This window comes from Meleagris gallopavo, chromosome Z (genome assembly GCF_905368555.1).
Source record: "Meleagris gallopavo chromosome Z, MGAL_WU_HG_1.1, whole genome shotgun sequence".
In the NCBI taxonomy this organism is placed as follows: domain Eukaryota; kingdom Metazoa; phylum Chordata; class Aves; order Galliformes; family Phasianidae; genus Meleagris; species Meleagris gallopavo.
In genome coordinates, this window is record NC_139435.1 from 66795863 (window position 1) to 66815173 (window position 19311).

General features: G+C 43.8%; 1 protein-coding gene across 1 annotated transcript; it reads left to right on the plus strand.

Annotated features, from left to right (window-relative positions):
• Positions 1 to 1859: 1859 nt before the first annotated feature.
• Positions 1860 to 14377, plus strand: LOC104915307 (TOP1 binding arginine/serine rich protein, E3 ubiquitin ligase). Its single transcript, XM_085213037.1, has 2 exons — positions 1860 to 2099; positions 5031 to 14377. The coding sequence occupies exons 1-2, from the start codon at positions 1938 to 1940 to the stop codon at positions 8220 to 8222; spliced, it is 3354 nt and encodes a 1117-aa protein (XP_085069163.1). The 5' UTR covers positions 1860 to 1937; the 3' UTR covers positions 8223 to 14377.
• The last annotated feature ends 4934 nt before the right edge of the window (positions 14378 to 19311 follow it).

A 19311-nucleotide genomic window follows, 5' to 3' on the forward strand; every position in this document is an offset into this window, starting at 1 on the left:
TTATAGCTAAATACTTTGGATTGATATTCTCTTTGCTGTGCTGCCTCCCCCACCAAGAGCACTTTCAGCTACCCATCTGGTGACTCAAGTCACAGGACTCCAAGTGGCTCCCAGCTTACCTAAGAAATGACATGCACAGTGCATTTAGGAAGTAGGCCAAATGAGAACCATCTGCATCAGTGTTCCTCCTGTTATATTATCAAGAGAAGCAGATAAGTGTCCTGGGGGCAACAATGGATGTAGTTAATGATTTCAGCCTTAGCTCCTAGGACAGGACTAGTGTGTGTGTCCCAGGTGCAGCAGTTGGCACAACTAGTACAAGTAAAGCAAAAACAAGCACCAACACCAGGACTGCTAGTCACAGCATATATCTGGTATTGGCAAGCCGAAGTGTTAGCACCACTGCCAGACCCCATGGGGAAACACATCTGCAGAGGAATGTAATTTGATAGCAAACTTTTAGGTTAGCTGGCTGGTAATACTTCTGCCCAGCAAATGGGCAAGGATACGGATGGGTAGAGAGGTCTGCCTGGGTGTATGGAAGAGTGGAGTATCTGTAGGATGACAGCAGAAGCACATGTGCATTTGGGATGACACCAAGCTCATGATATGAAACCAATGAGCACGAGCTCTGCCAAAAAGGACATGGGGTACTGGTAGATGGCAAGCTGAACATAAGCCAGCAGTGTGCTCCTGTAGCTCAAAAAGCCACCTGTATCCTGGGCTGCATCAAATGAAACACAGCCAGCAAGTTGAGAAAGGTGATCCCATCCCTCTACTCTGCACTGATGAGATCTCAATTGGAGCACTGTATCCAGATGTGGAATACTCAGGACAGGAGAGATGTGGACCTGTTGGAGTGCAACTACAGGAAGGCCACAAAAATGACCCAGGGGATGGAACACCACACCTATGAGGACAGGCTGAGAGAGCTGGGACTGTTCAGCCTGGAGAAGGCATCAGGGAGACCTGAGAGTGGCCTTTTAGAATCCGAATGGGATACAGAAGGTGACAGACTTTCAGGCAGTGCCTGCTTCGAGAGGAAAAGCAAAAATAGCTTTAAATTAAAAGAGGGTAGACATAGACTAGATATAAGGAAAAAGTATTTACAAAAAGGGTGGGGAGGCACTGGCACAGGTTGCCCAGAGAGATGCTAGATGCCCCATCCTTGAAGACACTCAAGGCCAGGCGAAACCCAGCTCTGGCACCCTGATGGGGCTGTAGCTGTCCCTGTTCATTGCAGGGGAGTTGACTAGATGGCCTTTAATGGTCCCTTCCAACTCAAACTAATGTATGTTTGCACAGTTCTATACACAGGCGCTGTGGAAGGCTGCCTGCTGACTGCAGCCTCACTCTCTCTGCCTGCCTCTCCCTCCCCGACACACGATGTAACAGATCAATAAAGAGCGGACTTTTTTTGAAGTTTGTCGTTTTTTCACGAAAGCAGCTCAGCCTTTATTCGCCCAGTTGGCCGCGCATTTCCTCCCGTCCTCCGACGGCTCCCTCGGAAACCATGCCGCCGTCCTCCCGCTCCGCCTATGGCAGCCGAGGCACCGCCAGCTCGCTCTGCAGCTGCCGCCGCGCCGCCTCCCGCGCCCCGTACAGGACGTAGCCCCAGGAAAGCAACACCACAGCGGCCAGCACCTAGGAGGCCAAAGGTTAGCAGCAGCCTCAAGCCGCCCCTCCCGGCACCCCTCAGCCTCCACGCACCAGGCGGTAGAGCGGGCGCGGATCCCGCCGTCCCTGCGGGTCCATGGCGGGCAGCCGGCCGAAACCCAGTCCGCCCGCCGCTTCCATACAGCGGTACAGCGCAGCCGCGTAGAGCGGAAGTGACGTATGAAACCTTCGACCGGTTCCGCTGACGTCAGTACGGCGCCGCCCGGCCGGCGGCGGGGCCGGAGGCAATCGTTCCCGTGGCAACGCCACTTCCGCCGACGATGTCGGAGCAGCTGCGAGGTGTGGCGAAGGCCGCTCGCCGCCGCCGCCATCCCGCGGGGGAGGAGCGGCGGGACGGGCCCGGCAGCGTTTGCGGCCGGCCTCGGCACGGGCTGAAGACGCCATCGGGCCGGACTCGGGCTCGGAGCGAGGGCTCGGCAGAGGTGAGCGCGGTTGTCGGCCCGGCGGGAGGTTCGGGGCGGACCCGTGTGGCGGAGCGTATCCGTGCGGGGACCGCTGCGGGCCCGCGGCTGCCAGTGGCGGTCGCGGCCAGCGGGAAGGGGACTGCCATGGAAGCAGCGCGGGCTCTTGTCTGCAGCCGTTCGCGGCGTCCGAGGGCAGCGCTGGTCCCCTACATAGAATAGGCGGATTTATTGCTCGGTGCCGCCGACGGCCTGGCGGAACAAAGCGGTTGTGGGTCTATTGGTGGGTGCGGGAGTAACGCCCGGCTGCGATATCATCCGAGCGAGAGCGGTTCAGTGTGTTCCTAGACCAGTCTTCTGGTCCAGCAAGCTGTACAAGGTGCACTCATTTAGCATTTAGTTTGCATTTAGCACTGTTTGACCAGCTAAATGCAAACAGAACCTTTTTTTTTTTTTTTTTTTTTTTTCAAAAGATAACAGTAACTTCTCCCATCTTTCCCCCATCATTCTGGGCTCCAGGAAGCCTGGACGCTCCTCAAGACGGAAATCTTAAAGGGCAAAAACAGGCTGTCCCTGAGTTCCGTAAGGCAAGCCATAGGGGAAGACGAGCGGTGTGGATGAGCCGGGGACTATTGTTGAGACTCAGGGAGAAAAAGAGAGTCCATGTCCTCTGGAAGAAGGGGCAGGCTACTTGGGGGGATTACAAGGGAGTAGCTAAGGTATGCAGGGAGGAAGTTAGGAAGACAAAAGCCCAATTTGAATTCCGGTTGACCACTGCAGTAAAAGACAATAAAAATCCTTTTATAAATATATCAATGGCAAAAGAAGGACCAAGGGTATTTCTCATCCTATACTTGATGCAGCAGGGAATGTGGCCACTGAGGACAAGGAGAAGGCTGAGGTCCTCAATGCCTTCTTTACAACTGCCTTTAATAGCCAGACCAGTCATCCGCTGGGCATTTTATGCCCTGATCTGGAAGTCCGGGACCCAACTCAGAATATACCCCCAGCGATCCAGGTGGAGACAGTCAGAGAGCCTCTCCTCCATCTAGACTGTCACAAGTCCATGGGACCAGATGGGCTACACCCTCGGGTGCTGAGAGAACTGGCGAGGGTGACTGCCAAGCCCCTCTTGGCCATCTATTAGCGCTTCTGGTTAACTGGAGAGGTCCTGGAGGATTGGAGGCTTGCTGATGTGACTCCCATCTTCAAGAAGGGCCATAAGGAGGAACCGGGGAGCTATAGGCCTGTTAGCCTGATCTCAATATTGGAGAAAGTAATGGAGCAAATCATCTCAGGTGAGATCGCATGGCATGTGCATGGTGTCCAGGGGATCAGGCCCAGCCAGCATGGGTTCATGAAGGGCAGGTCATGCTTGACCAACCTCATCTCCTTCTATGACTGGGTGACCAGTCTGGTGGATGAGGGAAGGGCTGTTGATGTAGTCTACCTAGACTTCAGCAAAGCCTTTGACACGGTCTCTCACAGGCTTCTTCTGGGGAAGCTGGCTGCCTGTGGTCTGGACAGATATACTCTTCTTTGGATAAGGAACTGGCTAGAGGGCCGTGCCTAACGGGTAGTGGTTAATGAAGTCCAGGTGGAGACCCATTACAAGTGGTGTCTCCCAGGGCTCAGTACTGGGGCCCATCTTGTTTAATATATTTATTGACGACCTAGATGAGGGGATTGAGTGTACCCTCAGTAAGTTTGCAGATGACACCAAGTTGGGAGGTGGTGTGGATCTGCCTGAGGGTAGGGAGGCCTTACAGAGGGATCTAGATAAGCTCAGTCACTGGGCTGAGATGGATGGGATGAGGTTCAACAAGGCCAAGTGTCGGGTCCTGCACTTTGGCTGCAATAGCCCCAAGCAGCATTATAGGCTTGGAGATGAGTGGCTGGATGATTGTGAAGAAGAAAGAGACCTGGGGGTGCTTGTTGATGCTTGGCTGAACATGAGCCGACAGTGTGTCCGGGTGGCCAAGAGGGCCAACGGGATCCTGGCCTCCATTAGAAATAGTGTAGCCAGCAGGAGCAGGGAGGTGATCATCCCCCTCTACTCAGCACTGGTGAGGCCGCACCTCGAGTATTGTGTTCAGTTTTGGGCCCCTCACTACAGGAAAGATGTGGAGGCCCTGGAGCGTGTCCAGAGAAGAGCAACGAAACTGGTGAGGGGTCTGGAGCACAAGTCTTATGAGGAGCAGCTGAGGGAGCTGGGATTGTTTAGTCTGGAGAAAAGGAGGCTCAGGGGAGACCTCATTGCACTCTACAACTTCCTGAAGGGAGGCTGTGATGAGGAGGGGTTTGGCCTCTTCTCCCAGGTAACGGACAGGACCCAGGGAAATGGCCACAAGTTGTACCAGAGGAGGTTTAGGTAAGACATGAGGAAAAACTTTTTTTCTCAGAGAGTGGTCAGGCACTAGAGTGACCTGCCCAGAAGAGGTGGTAGAGTCGCCGTTCCTGGCAGTGTTCAAGAGGCGTCTGGACAAAGAGGTGCGAGATACGGTTTAGTAGCCTGTGGTAGCAGGGGTAATGGGAAGACAACTGGACTAGATGATCTCATAGGTCTTTTCCAACCTTGTGATTCTATGATTCTATGATCTTTCATATCTAAGTGCTGTTTTTTTTTGGAAGTGTGCTTTGGAGGATTCTGTGTGAATCCTAAACTTAACGAACTGGGGAGTGGGGGGAAGATAGACTTATAGTTTGTTGGTGTTACATCCACCAGCATCATTTAGGCTCCGTTTAAATCTTGCAGCACTGGAAAACCTGATTTTAATGTGAAGAGAAGCAAGCAAAGCTGTTAAGTTGTGCTGCTTCTCTGTTTGGCATTCTCTCAGAACTAGTGCTGGTGTTTTCAGCCTTATTGGGTGACTGTTGTATGTTTCTGTGTATAGATTTAAATGCTTCTTTCTCTCAGGAAGATAGTGATCTTTTTGTCTCTTTCTTTTGTAGAACACAACTAATGCAGCCAAGGAGTTTTCAGAAGACAGCAGCTTTTTGCCAAAGGCTAGCAACAAGGTGCACCAGACCATGCCAACAGATGCCTCTCCTGACTCTAAGTGCCCCATTTGCTTGGACAGATTTGACAACGTTGCCTATCTAGATCGTTGCTTGCACAGATTCTGTTTCCGTTGTGTCCAGGAATGGTCAAAAAACAAAGCAGAATGCCCACTCTGCAAACAGCCTTTCTTTTCTATTTTTCATACAGTTCGTGCTGAAGATGATTTTAAGGAATACATACTCAGACCTTCAGAAAATGGTTCTTTTGCCAGCCCTGATGGCCGGAGATTTCGTTACCGTACCACCTTAACGAGGGAACGCCGCACTTCCTCTTACCATCGAGGCAGTTCCTCTTCTCGAAGGACACTGTCCCCTCCAGATAACGGGATTTTGTTTGAAGGGTTGTCAAGCCAACCTGTGCAGCAGAGAGATGGAGAGATTCAGCAGATGATAAGAAGGCTAGCCTCACGTAGGCAGGCTAGTGCAGAGGGCAGATCTCTGCGGCAGATCCAGGAGGAGGACATGATAAACTTCCGCAGAGCCCTGTACCGCACTGGCGTGCGTGTTCGTAGCATTCAGGACGGTGGCCGCTATCGAGACATTTCCGCAGAGTTTTTCCGCCACAACCCTGCCTGCCTACACAGGTTGGTTCCCTGGCTGAAGCGAGAGCTTACAGTCCTGTTTGGTGCCCATGGTTCTTTAGTTAATATTGTGCAACATATCATCATGAGTAATGTGACCAGGTATGATCTGGAAAGCCAGGCTTTTGCTGATGATTTAAAGCCATTCTTATTGAATCGGACTGAACACTTCCTACATGAATTCATCAGTTTTGCCCGATGTCCTTTTAACCTAGAGGCATATGATCAGCATGCCAATTATGACTGTCCCGCGCCATCGTATGATGAAGGAAGCCGCTCAGACTCATCAATTATTACAATCTCTCCAGATGAGGCAGATCCTCAAGGGCCAGAACACAGTTCATCCATGTCTGGGGTTGGTCAGGCTCCCTGGGATGATGAAACTCCAGGGCCTTCGTATTCTATTTCAGAAGAGGTTCGTGCCACTGTAGCATCTCCTCTAGAGATGTCAGAAAGTTCTGATGAGGATTCTGCTAGGAAAGGAACCGCACTGCATCCTCAGTTACAGGCTGGTATTGACTCCAGTGAGAGTGACTCTTCATCAGACAATTGTGTTATTGTTGGGTATGTTAAACCATTAGCTGAGAGGACACCAGAACTGGTTGAGCTGTCCTCAGACTCTGAGGAGTCTATCAGGGAGGAGAAGAGGGAAGATGTGAAGAAAGAGCAGTCAATCCAGGGTCGCAGCTGGAGTGACAGTGAACCAAGCAGGGCTTCATCACCTTGCTCCCCCCTGTGCAAGGAGAATGCAAGTAGTTGTAGGAGCTCCTTGTCCTCTGCAGCTGAGAAGACAGAGTCAAAGGCTGATGAGAAGAACAAAGATAAAGATCTTTCTCCACACCACTCAGTCTGGAGTCCATTTCCAGAGGCAGACAGCATTTCTTCTCACTATAGAAAAAATAAAAGTAAAGTAAAAAATTTATCTCCGCTGGATTCGATCAGGAGCCTGTCTCCAGAGACAGACACCATTTGCTCTCCTTATAGTAAGAACAAAGGTAAAGTAAAAGATCTGTCTCCACTGGACTCAGACAGGAGCCTGTCTCCAGAAACGGACACTGTTTGTTCTCCTTACAGTCACCAATTGTCCAGAAAGAGAAACACCAGAAGTCCTCAGACTTATTCACAGAACTGTCGTGACAGTCATGGACATCGGTCTAGGAGGGATCATCCTAGCAAATGCCAGTCTAAAAAGAAACGATCAAGAAGCAGAGATGGTAGTGAACATAGGAGCAAAAGAAGCAGGAGGAGATCAAGAACTTGTGACACGAGCCTCTCCCTAAAAAGCCAGAGGGGCTCCCTTAGTCGTGAGAGCACTACATCCAGAGAGGTAAGCAGATCACGATCACGTAGCAAAGGCCATGGCAAAAGGAGGTCAAGGAGCAGAGACAGTGATTATTACTACAGAAGAGACAATTACCAAAGTAGATACCAGTGGGGTTATGCCTTTTATAGTCGAAAGACAGTTGGAGATGGCTCCTTCTGCAGGAGGAGGACTCAGTCTAAGGCTCACTATTCAAGGCAATCTGCTAGTCCAGAATTCAGGATACAATCTTTTACTGAAAGAACAGACGCACATAGCCAGAGGGGATTACATGAGAGACATTACTACTATTATGAACGATGCAGATCAAGGAGTCGATCAAGCACCAGGTCAAGGACCCCTTCTGGAGGGACAGACAGATTGAAAAGTGAAAAGCCTGGTGGAAAGAGGAAGTACAAAACTCGACACTTGGAGAATGCAGTGAAGGAGAGCACTAGTCTGGAGAGAGAAAAGGACCCCAAGAAAACTTTCTCAAAGTTTCATGACTGCTGCAAAAATGAAGACAGCCTTTCAGACAATCGAGCAAGTAACGAGACAAAGCATAAGAAAAAGAAGAAAAAGATGAGAAGTCCAAGTGTGGAAATAGTCTACGAAGGCAAAGTGACAGACACAATGAAGCATGCTAAGAAGAAAAAGAAGAAGCATAAGAGGAAACATCGAAAACATCACATGAGTAACTCAACACATTCTTCTCCAGTGGTTATTACAATTGATAGTGATAGTAGCAAGGAGCCAGAAAGTACTGAATGTGATAGCAGTGTTACTTGGACTGGCACAACTCACTTGAATGAGAGGGAATGTGAGTCTCCATCTTCTTTTCTGGGGATTACAGGATGTGAAGATGTTTACAGAGTAAGTAAGGAAACTAGTGGAGAAGTGAAAAAATACAGTATTCCTACCAGAGGAAGGGACTTAGATGGTGATGTTAGAAATGCTGGAGGTGAGCTTGTGGAAGAAACAGAAAAAGCTGATCAAAGTCTTGACCTAGCTGATACAGCAAGTGGTAACACGGAAACTGTAGTTAGTCACAGTCAGGAAGCACAAGCAGCACCTTCTGGTCAACTGTCGTCCCCTAGGACTTCCTTACTAGGACATCCAGAGAGACCACCACTGATACTAAGACTGCCAAAGAGACTTGTCAACAGATCTTGTTGGTTTGAGTCCCTTGAAAAAAACATGTAGCATATTTTATGCTGAACAATCCTTAAAATTGTGAATTTGTTTCTAATTATGTTTTTCTCCTATAAGAACAAAGCATCAGGTGTTTTTCTGTGTGTGCGTGTTTAAAAGTGTCTGGGAAATGTTTAAACCCATTGAACGTTTATGCACTTTTGTGTCAAGTAAGAATAGGAATATAGGAGCTTGATGATCTTTTAAGGTCTCTTTGGAAGCTTGAATTTTGTAAAGCCATCCTATATATAATATACATCCACAGAATACTTCAAAGCTGTGTTTAAAAAAAAAATCATAAACCAAAAGACAGTGAATACACTTTATGGGGATTGCTCTTGTTACAGGGGAAGGTTGCTTAGTTCATAAAAAATGAATCAGGCTAAATTGTACTATCATTTTGATCTGTGTGGTTTAAGTTGATCTCTGTGGAAAAGCAGTAAGCTATTTCCACTTACATACTGAGCAACACTTCCAGTAACATGAGTTATGTGAATATCTTAATAAAGCAATAAGAGATTTTGTTTAAAAAAAAAAAAAAAAAGAATGTAAATCCATTTGTGCTGAGATGGGTACTCCAGGCTGGAAGATTATCAGCTTCCAACTCTCACTGAAAGCAGGAACACTTTTGATCACATTCTTCAGGATCTGTCTAGTTTTGAATGTTCAACAGCTTCTCTGTGCTACCTCTTCTGATGTCAGACTACTCCCATGGGATTTTTTTTTCTCCATGTATCCTTCTCATGTTTCTATGTCTGCCAACTCACATCCTGTTATTGTGCAACACTGGCAGTTTCTCCCAAGCTCACTGCTTTCAGCCTGTCCCCAGCTTGCCCTCCTGGTCGTTGTGCTGTCTGTGTATATAAGGCGTGGGGCTGGGCAGGGTCAGGGTCTCTGGGTCTGAGCACAGCACGAGTTCTCTGTGCCAATCCCAGAAACTGCTTTCCTGGCTGGCCTCCAAATGTCCATACAGCCACTCTCACATCCCACCCTTGCCAGGACAGGGAAAAAATAGGATAGAAAATGGACACAAGGTAGAAATGGACACAAGGAGATCACTTGTGATTACTGTCAAACGATTAATTTAATTAATTTAATTTAATTTACTTTCAGTTAAAATTAGAGTAGGATGGTGAGAAACAAAAACATATATTCATTTTCTCCCCCTATTCTCCCTTCCTAGGTGCAACTTCATTCTTGATGCTTTTGCTTCTTCCTGAGCAGTGCAAGTGGTGGTGGAGGGTGGCTGCAGTCAGTCTGTAATGATTTTTTGTCTCTGTTGTTGCTTCTTCCTCACTCTGTTTCTCTTCTCCCACATGGATCTTTCCCACAAGGCACAGTGCTTCAGGAACAGTCACAGAATCACAGAACTGTAGAAGCTAGAAGGGATCTCTGGAGATCTACTCCAACCCCCTGTTAAAGAAGGTTCCCTACAGTAGGCTCTGTAGGAAAACATCCAGGTGGGCTTTGAATATCTCAAGAGAAGGAGACTCCACAACTCCTCTGGGCAGCCAATGTCCAGCGATCTGGCAGTTCCAGTGTTCTGTTGCCTTCCACATAAATAAGGTTTTCCTCATTTGAGATGGAACTTAAAATGTTCCAATTTGCACCCACTGCCCTTTGTTCTGTCACTAAGCATCACTGAGAAGAGGCCTGGCCCATACTCTTGGCTCCCACCCATCTGGTATTTATAAGCACTGGTAAGATCTCCCCCTCATTCTTCTCCAGGCTGAACAGTCCCTGGTCTCAGCCTTTCCTCATAAGGGTGGTGCTGCAGGCCTCTAACCATCTTTGTAACCTGCTGGACTCTAGAAGTTCCCTGTCTTGAACTGGGGAGACTAGAATTGGGCATGATAGTCCATGTACCATGCCCCAGGGCAGAGTGAATAGGGAGGATCATCTCCCTCACTTTGCTGGCCATTCTCTTTTAATGCATCCCAGGACACCACTGGCTGACTTGGCTTTAAGGGCATATTGCTGACTCATGGCCATCCATTAGGCCCCCTAAATCCCTAGAGCACCCTTCCAGCAGGATATCCCTAACTTGTAGTGATGCATGATTATTCCTCCCCGGGTGTAGCAATCTACACTTGCCCTTATTGAACCTCATAAATCTCCACTTGCTCCCATTCTCCAGCCTGACCAGGACTTGCTGAATGGCAGCACAGCCTTCCGGTGTGTCAGCTTCATATCATTAGAAAACTTGCTGAAGGTGCATTCTATTCCTTCATCCAGGTCATTGATGAAGACACTGAACAACGCTGACTCCTGGGGAACACTGCTAGATACAGGCCTTCAGCTAGATTCAGTGCTACTAATCACAACACACCAAGTTCTGCCAATTAGCTAGATCTCAATCCATCTTCCTGTCTACTCCTCTCTCCAGTGCTTCCTCAGCTTACTTACAAGAATGACATGGGAGACAATGTCAAAAGCCATGCTGAAGTCTGACATGGGGCAGATCCTTCAGCCCCCACTACTACCAGCTCCTCACTCCCATGCACTTTGGTTTGGCAGATGTGAATCCCCTATGCCAGATGCTAATTGATTGTGTGCAAACATGGTGAGGAGGGCACTGGCAGCATGGAGAATTACAGCTTGGTATCTAAATCCTGAAGAGAGTCATTTTATTATGCTACTCAAAATGTGTTGCAGATCTCCAATATCTGCAAAGCACAGAGATTTTATTACCCTTCTGGATTAATAAGGTGATACCACACCTTGGACTACAAAAGCTCCCTAGGCAGCAAGGTCTGCTGTTATGCATTTCAGCAAGGAGAACATTGCTTTGTTGCTTTCCTGGAGAGTATCTACTCACAGTTGGCCATATACAACGTGAGACTGGAAGTATCTGATTTCAAGGAACATCACTGCCTCAAGGTACGCTGCCAGTATATCCTAAGCTTTTTCTATGATTTTATCCTTTTGGTACCTGAGCCTGTTGCAAAAAAGAAAATAATAATAAGGGCTGGAGCATCTTTCCTGCTGTTTTGGTTTAACCCAGCAGGCAGTTAAGCACCACACAGCTGTTATCCCAGTGGGACAAGGAAGAGAATTGAGGGGAAAAAAAACAAACAACAAAGTAGAACTCATAGGTATAAATAAAAGTATTTTTACCAAGACACGAAGGGAAAAAAAAAAGGGAATGATAGTTATACATCCTGAACAAGGACTGAGCATCACTGACAGTAAAATGAAAATCTTGAGGAATGTCTGTATGTCAAACAGGCCTCTTTGCTAGGCTACTTACAGCTGCAGTACATCTATCATCGTTTGCCAGGCTGAGGATGGGTCCTAAATGTTTCAGATTCTTAAAAGAGAGCACTCTTAGAAGCTCTTTGGGTAGATGTTTAATGTCTTGAAATAACAGAGAGGTATTTTCTTGATGAATGAACATCTCAGAGACAAGTTTGAAGCAAACAGTCCAAAAAATAATTGTGTATGTGGAAGAGATCATTCAAAGTGATGTAAAGTAACAGTAACATTTTAATTTTTTGCACTGTAAGTTATGTCATGTGATTAGTTTATGTTTAATAATTCATATTCTAATTAGTTTATCTGATTATTTCAGAAAATCTTAGTGGCTTTTGCCCAGTGGAAAAACACTGAACAAATATCTAGTCATTATCATTAGAATTCCTTGTTATATATGTGATTGTTAAGTCTCGTCCCCTTACTCTTTTCCTTTTCCCTTCTCCTTCCTTTTCCTTTCCTCTTCTTCTCATTCCCCTTCTCTTTCTCTTTCCCTTCTCCTTTCCACTTCCCTTTCCCTTCCCTTTTCCTTTCCACTTCCTTTTCCCTCTTCCAATCTGTAACTACTACACACCTAGAAGTAAAATGCAAGCCTTCCTGAAAATGACATTTGGCGAAACAAAAACCAACCAAGGATCTGAAATTATATTAAGAGGTATCTTCTATGAAAATAGCATGCAAACATTATTCCAGTTGATAGAGCAGTGCCATGTTAAAGTAGTTCCTCTTAATATGTCCGGTAGAAATGTGCCATCCATGATAATCACATTAATATTATGGTGCTTTCTCTGAATACTCTGTAATTCTGTGCTTTCTTTGCTTCAGGATGAGAAGGGTTAGAAGGAGCACTACTTACTTCTGTGCACCTGAGCTACATTCTGCTCAGACACAACCTCCAAACGGCTAAGAATTCTGGAGCAAATTGACCCAAAAGAGGGCATAAGGGGGTGATAAGTATTTTAAGTATCTCATCTGGATGTCACATCCAATTGTGTCACTGGGGATACTTCAGTTAGCCACAACCTCAATGCAGATGTGAGGTTTTTCTGCTTCACCACGTGCAGAAAATTCCAGGAGAAACAAGCTTGTGTGCTGGCACACCACCAACATGAAATCTTCTGATAAACCAGAATCTTTCTTACATATATGAACATGTCGCAATGAATTCAGAGGAATCTCATGAGCAACTGGTGCTCTGAAATCCACCAGTAAGCACAGTTTTGTGCTTCCTTATGACTGCTGCTGATTCAGTAGTATCGGGCAAGTAGGTGCCACACAGAATGAGTGGTAGGGATGACAAATATTGAAGTGATTTATTCTGTGTGGACAGATTTCTTTGATGGTCTATGAAGATTCCATGAGGTTGTATCAATTTGCATTTCATTCTGGATTTACATTACGCCTTGCCTGACACTACTGTTACTGTTTAACTGGACTGATGCAAAACAAATTTTCTGAGGGTACAAATTTTAAGGGAAATGCTCCAAAATGTCTTTTACTGGATTGTAAATAATTATGTAATTTTTAAGATTATAATGAAGCTCTAATTGGTTGCTGAACAGTTCTGATGTTGAATTTGGAGATTGAAATCCATAACTGAAAGGAAAAATACTAGTCTGGAGTTCTGTGCATTTCTCACTACAATGCTGATTGTTATACATACTGTATCTTCAATACATCACAACTAGAATAATATACAAAGCTCATGATTCAAAACATAATATTTGATATTTTATCTAAAGTTAACGTATTTGGTTCCCAGAAGCCTCTGTCTAGAGTATTCATCAAGATTCCTGATTTCATAAAACAAATGGGATTTTCTAACAAGTACAAGAAAAAAAGTTTTGTTTTTTTTTTAATTCACTTACCTTCAACTAGCTAACAGGAGCAAAAATCTGATCTCTGAAAGTCCATTATAATTAGATTTTATAAGGATATTCATCCTTGGATCATTATTTGATAGCTGAGATATCTAGCCTTCATATTCTCCAGTGTCCACACCAAAGTGAAAAGGGCATACATACACGTTTCCTATTAAAACATTTGAGAGCCCTGTAAGTACTTCTTGAACAAAGACTGTTAAAATATTCATTATGATGACTGTACAGTTTTCTTCAGTTCCCTGTAAAGGAGAAGTCTTGCGTTAGAACACGGAATCCTGAATAGGTAAAGCACAGTGTTACATACAGATCTGTTTATAAACTTAGATGTTGCGTATAGCACATCTGCAGTGTTCACTTTGGCAACCATGGGTTCTATACTGCTTGCAATACCCCTGTTTTCACTAGTTTAAAAGATAGTGGTTTGTTTAAAGATACATTGCTCAGCTTGAGAAACAAGTTCTGCTGTGACCAGGAGCAGCCATAAGGAAAAATCCTCCAGACTAAATTTTGATGCTGTCTGCAAAAGTCTAGAATGACTGAACTTTTGTATCTTAAAAGTGTTTAAAATGCTAGATCATGTCACGTAGTTGTGGAAGATGATTTTCTTTGTTGCAACTCTTTGCAATCATGCATGACTGATTTTGGTGGAAGAATTATTACAAGTATTTTCTTTCCCTCCAAGCCTTGCAGCTTTGTAAGCTGCCTCTTGGAGCTAATTATTTGACTTGCTTGGCGTTGGGACAGCTATGTCCAATATGCTGTGCTGTAACCACAACTGTTGCTGGTGTCCTAGTGGTCAATATGAGAAGACTTGCAAAAAAAAAAAACCCAAAAGAGCTACTTCTGTCTTGCTCGTAAGTACAGAGGGATGATGTCTTTGCCTTGCAGATGTTGAGTCTTATGTTTTCACTCAGAGAGAATTTTGGATTTGCAAAAGGCAAAGAAATTATCCAATCTCAGTTTCATTACTTCTGTTTCTGACACATTCAGAGGAGTTGAGCAATTTTCCAAATAAAAGTTGATATAGATGTATTTTTCTTTTTGCAGGAAGTGACAGTTTGTCAAAAACTGAAGCTGTATACAATAAGCACATTCCTGGAGACTTTCCACATTATATATATACACAGCAGACAGAAAAGAAGTGGCTTTAAGGGCCACTTGTGAATTATATGACAGAAAACAGATGAGGGAATCAAACACGAGCTCCCATTTGTTCTTTTTTTTTCTTTTTTTTTCTCCTTGATCATACTGTTAAACACACATAGAAAAACTATCCTGATATATTAGATAGCAGATTTTTTTTCTGAGAGTACATACCTCTCTCATTTCTCCCTCCAGATTGAATACTGCCATGATATCTTCCTTTGGAGCAAAAACACCCTGGACATTTGCCTCTCTTAGCCAGCAGTCCAGGCATGTGGAAACAGCCCTACAGTCCATGAGGTGGCCTCATATGTTCATGTGAGAGCAGCCCTAGCTCAGGTACATTCTTACATTGTGACTGATTGCCTAAATGTCTTAAGTTATGTCATGGCTTGCCTGTGACTGTTGTTGTCCCTTTGGTACTACAGTGAAATAAAGAAATGAAGCTGGGCAGTAGCTGGAGTTTCACACCAGAAGTATTGCTCTTCCAAATCTGAATGAAACATCAGCTTCCGAACTGGCTGGTAGAACTTCAAGGTGTAAAAATAACTAAAATGTGTAGTTGTATTTTATGTTTGTATAGTATGCTTTGGATTTATTTTTTCCTTTGCTTGATTTTTAAACTGTTCTTCCCCTCCCCCCCCCCCCCCCAATTAAATACATGTGTGAATATTAAAAAATGTTAGACAAAGGCCATTTCTGGTTAGCAGTGAGAGAGCCCTCCCTCCAAATGAGCTGCACTTACACTGCGTAACTGTGACTGCCCACCACAACTGCAATCATTCCAACATTCCATCCAAGTACCACATATTGCCAGTTAGAGCAGCACACAGTGAAAGATGCCTGGAATATGGTTTTGGACATCTTGGTGAAGATCAGTGTTACAGCCGGAGTGGTGAGGGCTGTTTCTCATATAACCCAATTGTATGAAATAACTTATATGTCAGCAGATCCTCCCAGTATCTCTAAAGTAGTGCTAATTCCAAGCTTTTCTTCTTTCTGGTATTCGCTGCATAGACATTACTTTGAAGATTGTGTTTATGATACTGAAATCCTCATGGCAGCACATTACTCCCGTGTATCTCATGGATCAGGACAGATAAGCTGCATCAAACACTGCTTGACACCCATTAATTCCTATATTTCTCTTTCAGGACTTCACAGTCTGCTAGTCTGCTTTACCTCATGGCCTCATGGTTCTTTAACTGTTGTGGTTTTGATGAGGCTTTTTTTTTCTGATTGAGCCCTGTTTTTTTTTTTTTTTTTTTTTTTTTTGTTTTGTTTTTTTAGTTGTAGGAGCAGGGAAGAGAGAATAGCATGTTTTTGCATTTCCTGATCAGATTCCAGACTGAGTTGTCTTTTGCCATCAAAACATTCAGATGCCCCATCTCAGGTTCCAGAAGGAAGAATGTATCTGCAGTGTATCTGCATTTATAGTCAACCGGAGAAGTTAGGAAAAGTTGTAGAATAAAAAGGCAATAAATGTGTTATGTATGCAAAAGCCTAAGGAATATAAACCAGCAAATTGATAACAGAATTCCTGTTCCGAACAGAAAATTGTCCCTTTCAGACTGATCCTGGTGAGGCAGCCAGACAAGTTATTGTTTATTGAGAAAAAGCGACAAGCTTCTGATAAGAAGGAAAATCACTTGAGAACACAGCCTTTGAGGCTGTTGTGCATATCAGTACATTTGTAACATCGTGAAACACAGCAGTGCACCACATAATACAAATCAAAATGTTTCTAGGCTGTATCTTGGGTACAAAAGCTCTTGAATCAGGTGAGGGGTCAGAAGATCCATTAGACTAGAAACGCTGACTTCAAAACAGGAGAAAATAGTCTGTCCCTAATTGGTGTGATGTGGAAAATGTGTCATCACGCACATTTTGAAAAATAGAGAAAATGGAAGGCTATTATTTATTTTACTGCAATGTATTTTTGCAGTTCTATCACCTTTTAAAGTTGTCATGTGCTGACCTGAAACATGTCACATTTTGGGATAATGACCTGACGAGAGATGTTCTGTTAGCACTTATCCATTTTACGCATATCCATAGCACGCAATGAAGGTTTTGGAAAGAAGAAATCCACAAGAAAGTGCAGTCTGTGAAAAATAGAAATATTTTGTAGAAACGTGCAGTTTTTACAAAAAACACAGGAAACTAGATTTTAACAATTTCATTTTTTTATATAAAAAACATTCAATAAATATAAAAACAAATGGTTTATTTTGATTCAGTTTATATAATACATCAATATGTTGCATTTACATATATTTAGTAAGGTATAGTATTATATGCTTAATATTCCACATTTAAAGTTTTGTAAGAGAATATTCTCTTTTGAGAACAAAATGGTGCTGAGAAGTGCTTAGAAGCTTCCAAAATGAGTATTGTTGTTTTGTAATTTCATGGTAAATGAGTCAATCTTACGACTTCTGGCTTCCATATAAGGCAGTATTTTTCAGCTAACTGCTAGAAATCTCTTCAGAGATTGTATTTAATAGTTTTCATCACTTTTTTTTTTTTTTTTTTTTTTTTTTGGTGTGTGTGTGTCAGAAAAGCAAACGAATGCACAGTGTTTCCCCAGGAGATGGCAGTGTTGAATTGGGAAGTTTACAGGGAAAGAGCTATGGAGACACAAAAATCTCTGAAAATAGAAGATAGGATTTTGATAAAGCAACAAGCGTGTGGATGTCATGGAGTAACGGAGAACACTCCAGCTATACTTCACCTTTTTGTGGCCAGGGTGGCATGTACTTCATTTTAACTAAGATCATAGACTGTTGTCCTTTTATAAAGAAAGACATAATTGGTTGCCAGGTCTGATTACAGATCCTGAGATAATCAGGAATTATAATAAAAATATCCTGAGATAATTTTTAACTTATGTGTGTTTGTGTACAGATTTCTCAGCCAAATACATATTATTATCTCCATACAGTTGCAGCGCTTCTCAGTTAGTTCCTATTAAATGCTGACATCTGAATCTGTTCTTGACTGTTAAGATCTGCAAACTGTTTGCCTAAGAAAAATACTGCAAGCAAAAAAGACATCTCAAATAATAAAGAAAAAAAAAAAAGGCAAAGTCAGTACAAATACAGTGTCAAATGTGTATTAGGACATTAAAATTTTATTATGAATATAAATTATTTTTCATTTTGCCTACTCTTGCTCTGAATCTTACTCTAATCAACGCTGAAAGCAACAACAGAAACACAGTGAGAACAGTTGCAAGGAGTTGCCCTGTAAGAGTTGTTGCCAACTTGACAGAAACCACTGTCTGATAGAATACAATGTTCTCCTCAATTCCTAACTGTGAAACATAACCACTTCCCCACTGTCATTACAGAAATCTTGCAATTCTGTTCATCTCTAATTTAATCTATTACTGGCAAGAAAGCACATGGGAGTAGGGAAGCAGAAATGTGGAACTTTGAGCAAGAAAGAGCTGATTTTGTCCATCTTTAGTCTGAAGCAGTGGCAACTTGGACCATGCATGTCTCTGTAAACATGTGCATGCACATACAAAAACAGTGTTTTCTTTTTTTCCATCACTATTCCCCAGCACTGCATACTTGTGCATTCATATATATGAATATTACTTTACAGTGACAACACAAAACAGCTGTTTCCTGAAGATGTCGGTAGAGAGTGGGTCTCATGTGGTGGAAAGCTGCATTCTGCAAACACAAAGAACAATGCCAGCTTATGTGCACAGAGGAGCTGATCCGGTACCTATGAAGGGTGACTGATTTACTAGAGGTAATGAAAAGCTTTTCTATGGGATTTGTATGAACAAAGAGTTCACCCGAGCAGATCCCTACTCAAGTGAGGATTGCCCCCCCAGCCCCATCCAGCATTTACCTTGCTTCAGGCTCTTTCAAAAGTTTAATTGCATTGTTTCTAGTTGTTGTACCTAGAACTGGATGCAGTACTTCTGGAATTCATAGAATCATAGAATGGCCTGGGTTAAAAGGGACAACAATGATCCTCTAGTTTCAACTCCCTGCTGTGTGCAGGGTCACCAACCACCAGACCAGGCTGCCCAGAGCCACATCCAGCCTGGCTTTGAATGCCTCCAGAGATGGGGCATCCACAACCTCCTTGGGCAACCTGTTCCAGTGTGTCACCACCCTCTGTGTGAAAAACTGCCTCCTAATATCTAACCTAAACCTCCCCTGTCTCAGTTTAAAACCATTTTCCCTTGTCCTATCACTATCCACCCTGATAAACAGTCATTCCCCTTCCTGTTTATATGCTCCCTTCAAGTACTGGCAGGCCTCAATGAGGTCTCCCTGGAGCTTTCTCTTTTCCAAGCTAAGAAAGCCCTTCCCTCAAGCTTTTCTCATAGGAGAGGTGCTCCAGCCCTCTGAAATTAGTGCATGTGAAGAAGTTCCCTGCATTTTTTGCTGAAATGACATTTATTATTTTGCTGTTCATTTTATCTTCTTTTCCCTGTTCACTGATGACCACATCCTCATTTACCATCTTTCTGGAGCACAGTAACCACTTTTCCCATCATGACCTTCATGTGGTCTTCGAAAATTCATTTGATCTCTATTTACTAAGACTTAGATTCTACTTCTGCTGAAATCACTGAGAGTTGTACTGCTTTGCCAATAAAATGTTAAGCCAAATTCATGATGCCTTGAAGCTAATTATGCATATTGCATCATTTAAGTATTACTTTGGCAAGTAACGTACAAGTTGTGTCCCTGCTGTTTCTTGGTATACTGTAGTGTTTACTTCTACTGAACAACAGTGACTGTTGGATGCCTTTACATTTTCAAAAATAGTTCCTTAAAACTGTTTTGTGTGCG

Coding starts and splice junctions, on each gene's coding strand:
- LOC104915307 (XM_085213037.1), top strand. CDS start 1,938: ATGTCGGAGCAGCTGCGAGGTGTGGCGAAGGCCGCTCGCCGCCGCCGC. Junction 2,100..5,030: donor GGAGCGAGGGCTCGGCAGAG/GTGAGCGCGGTT, acceptor TTTCTTTTGTAG/AACACAACTAATGCAGCCAA.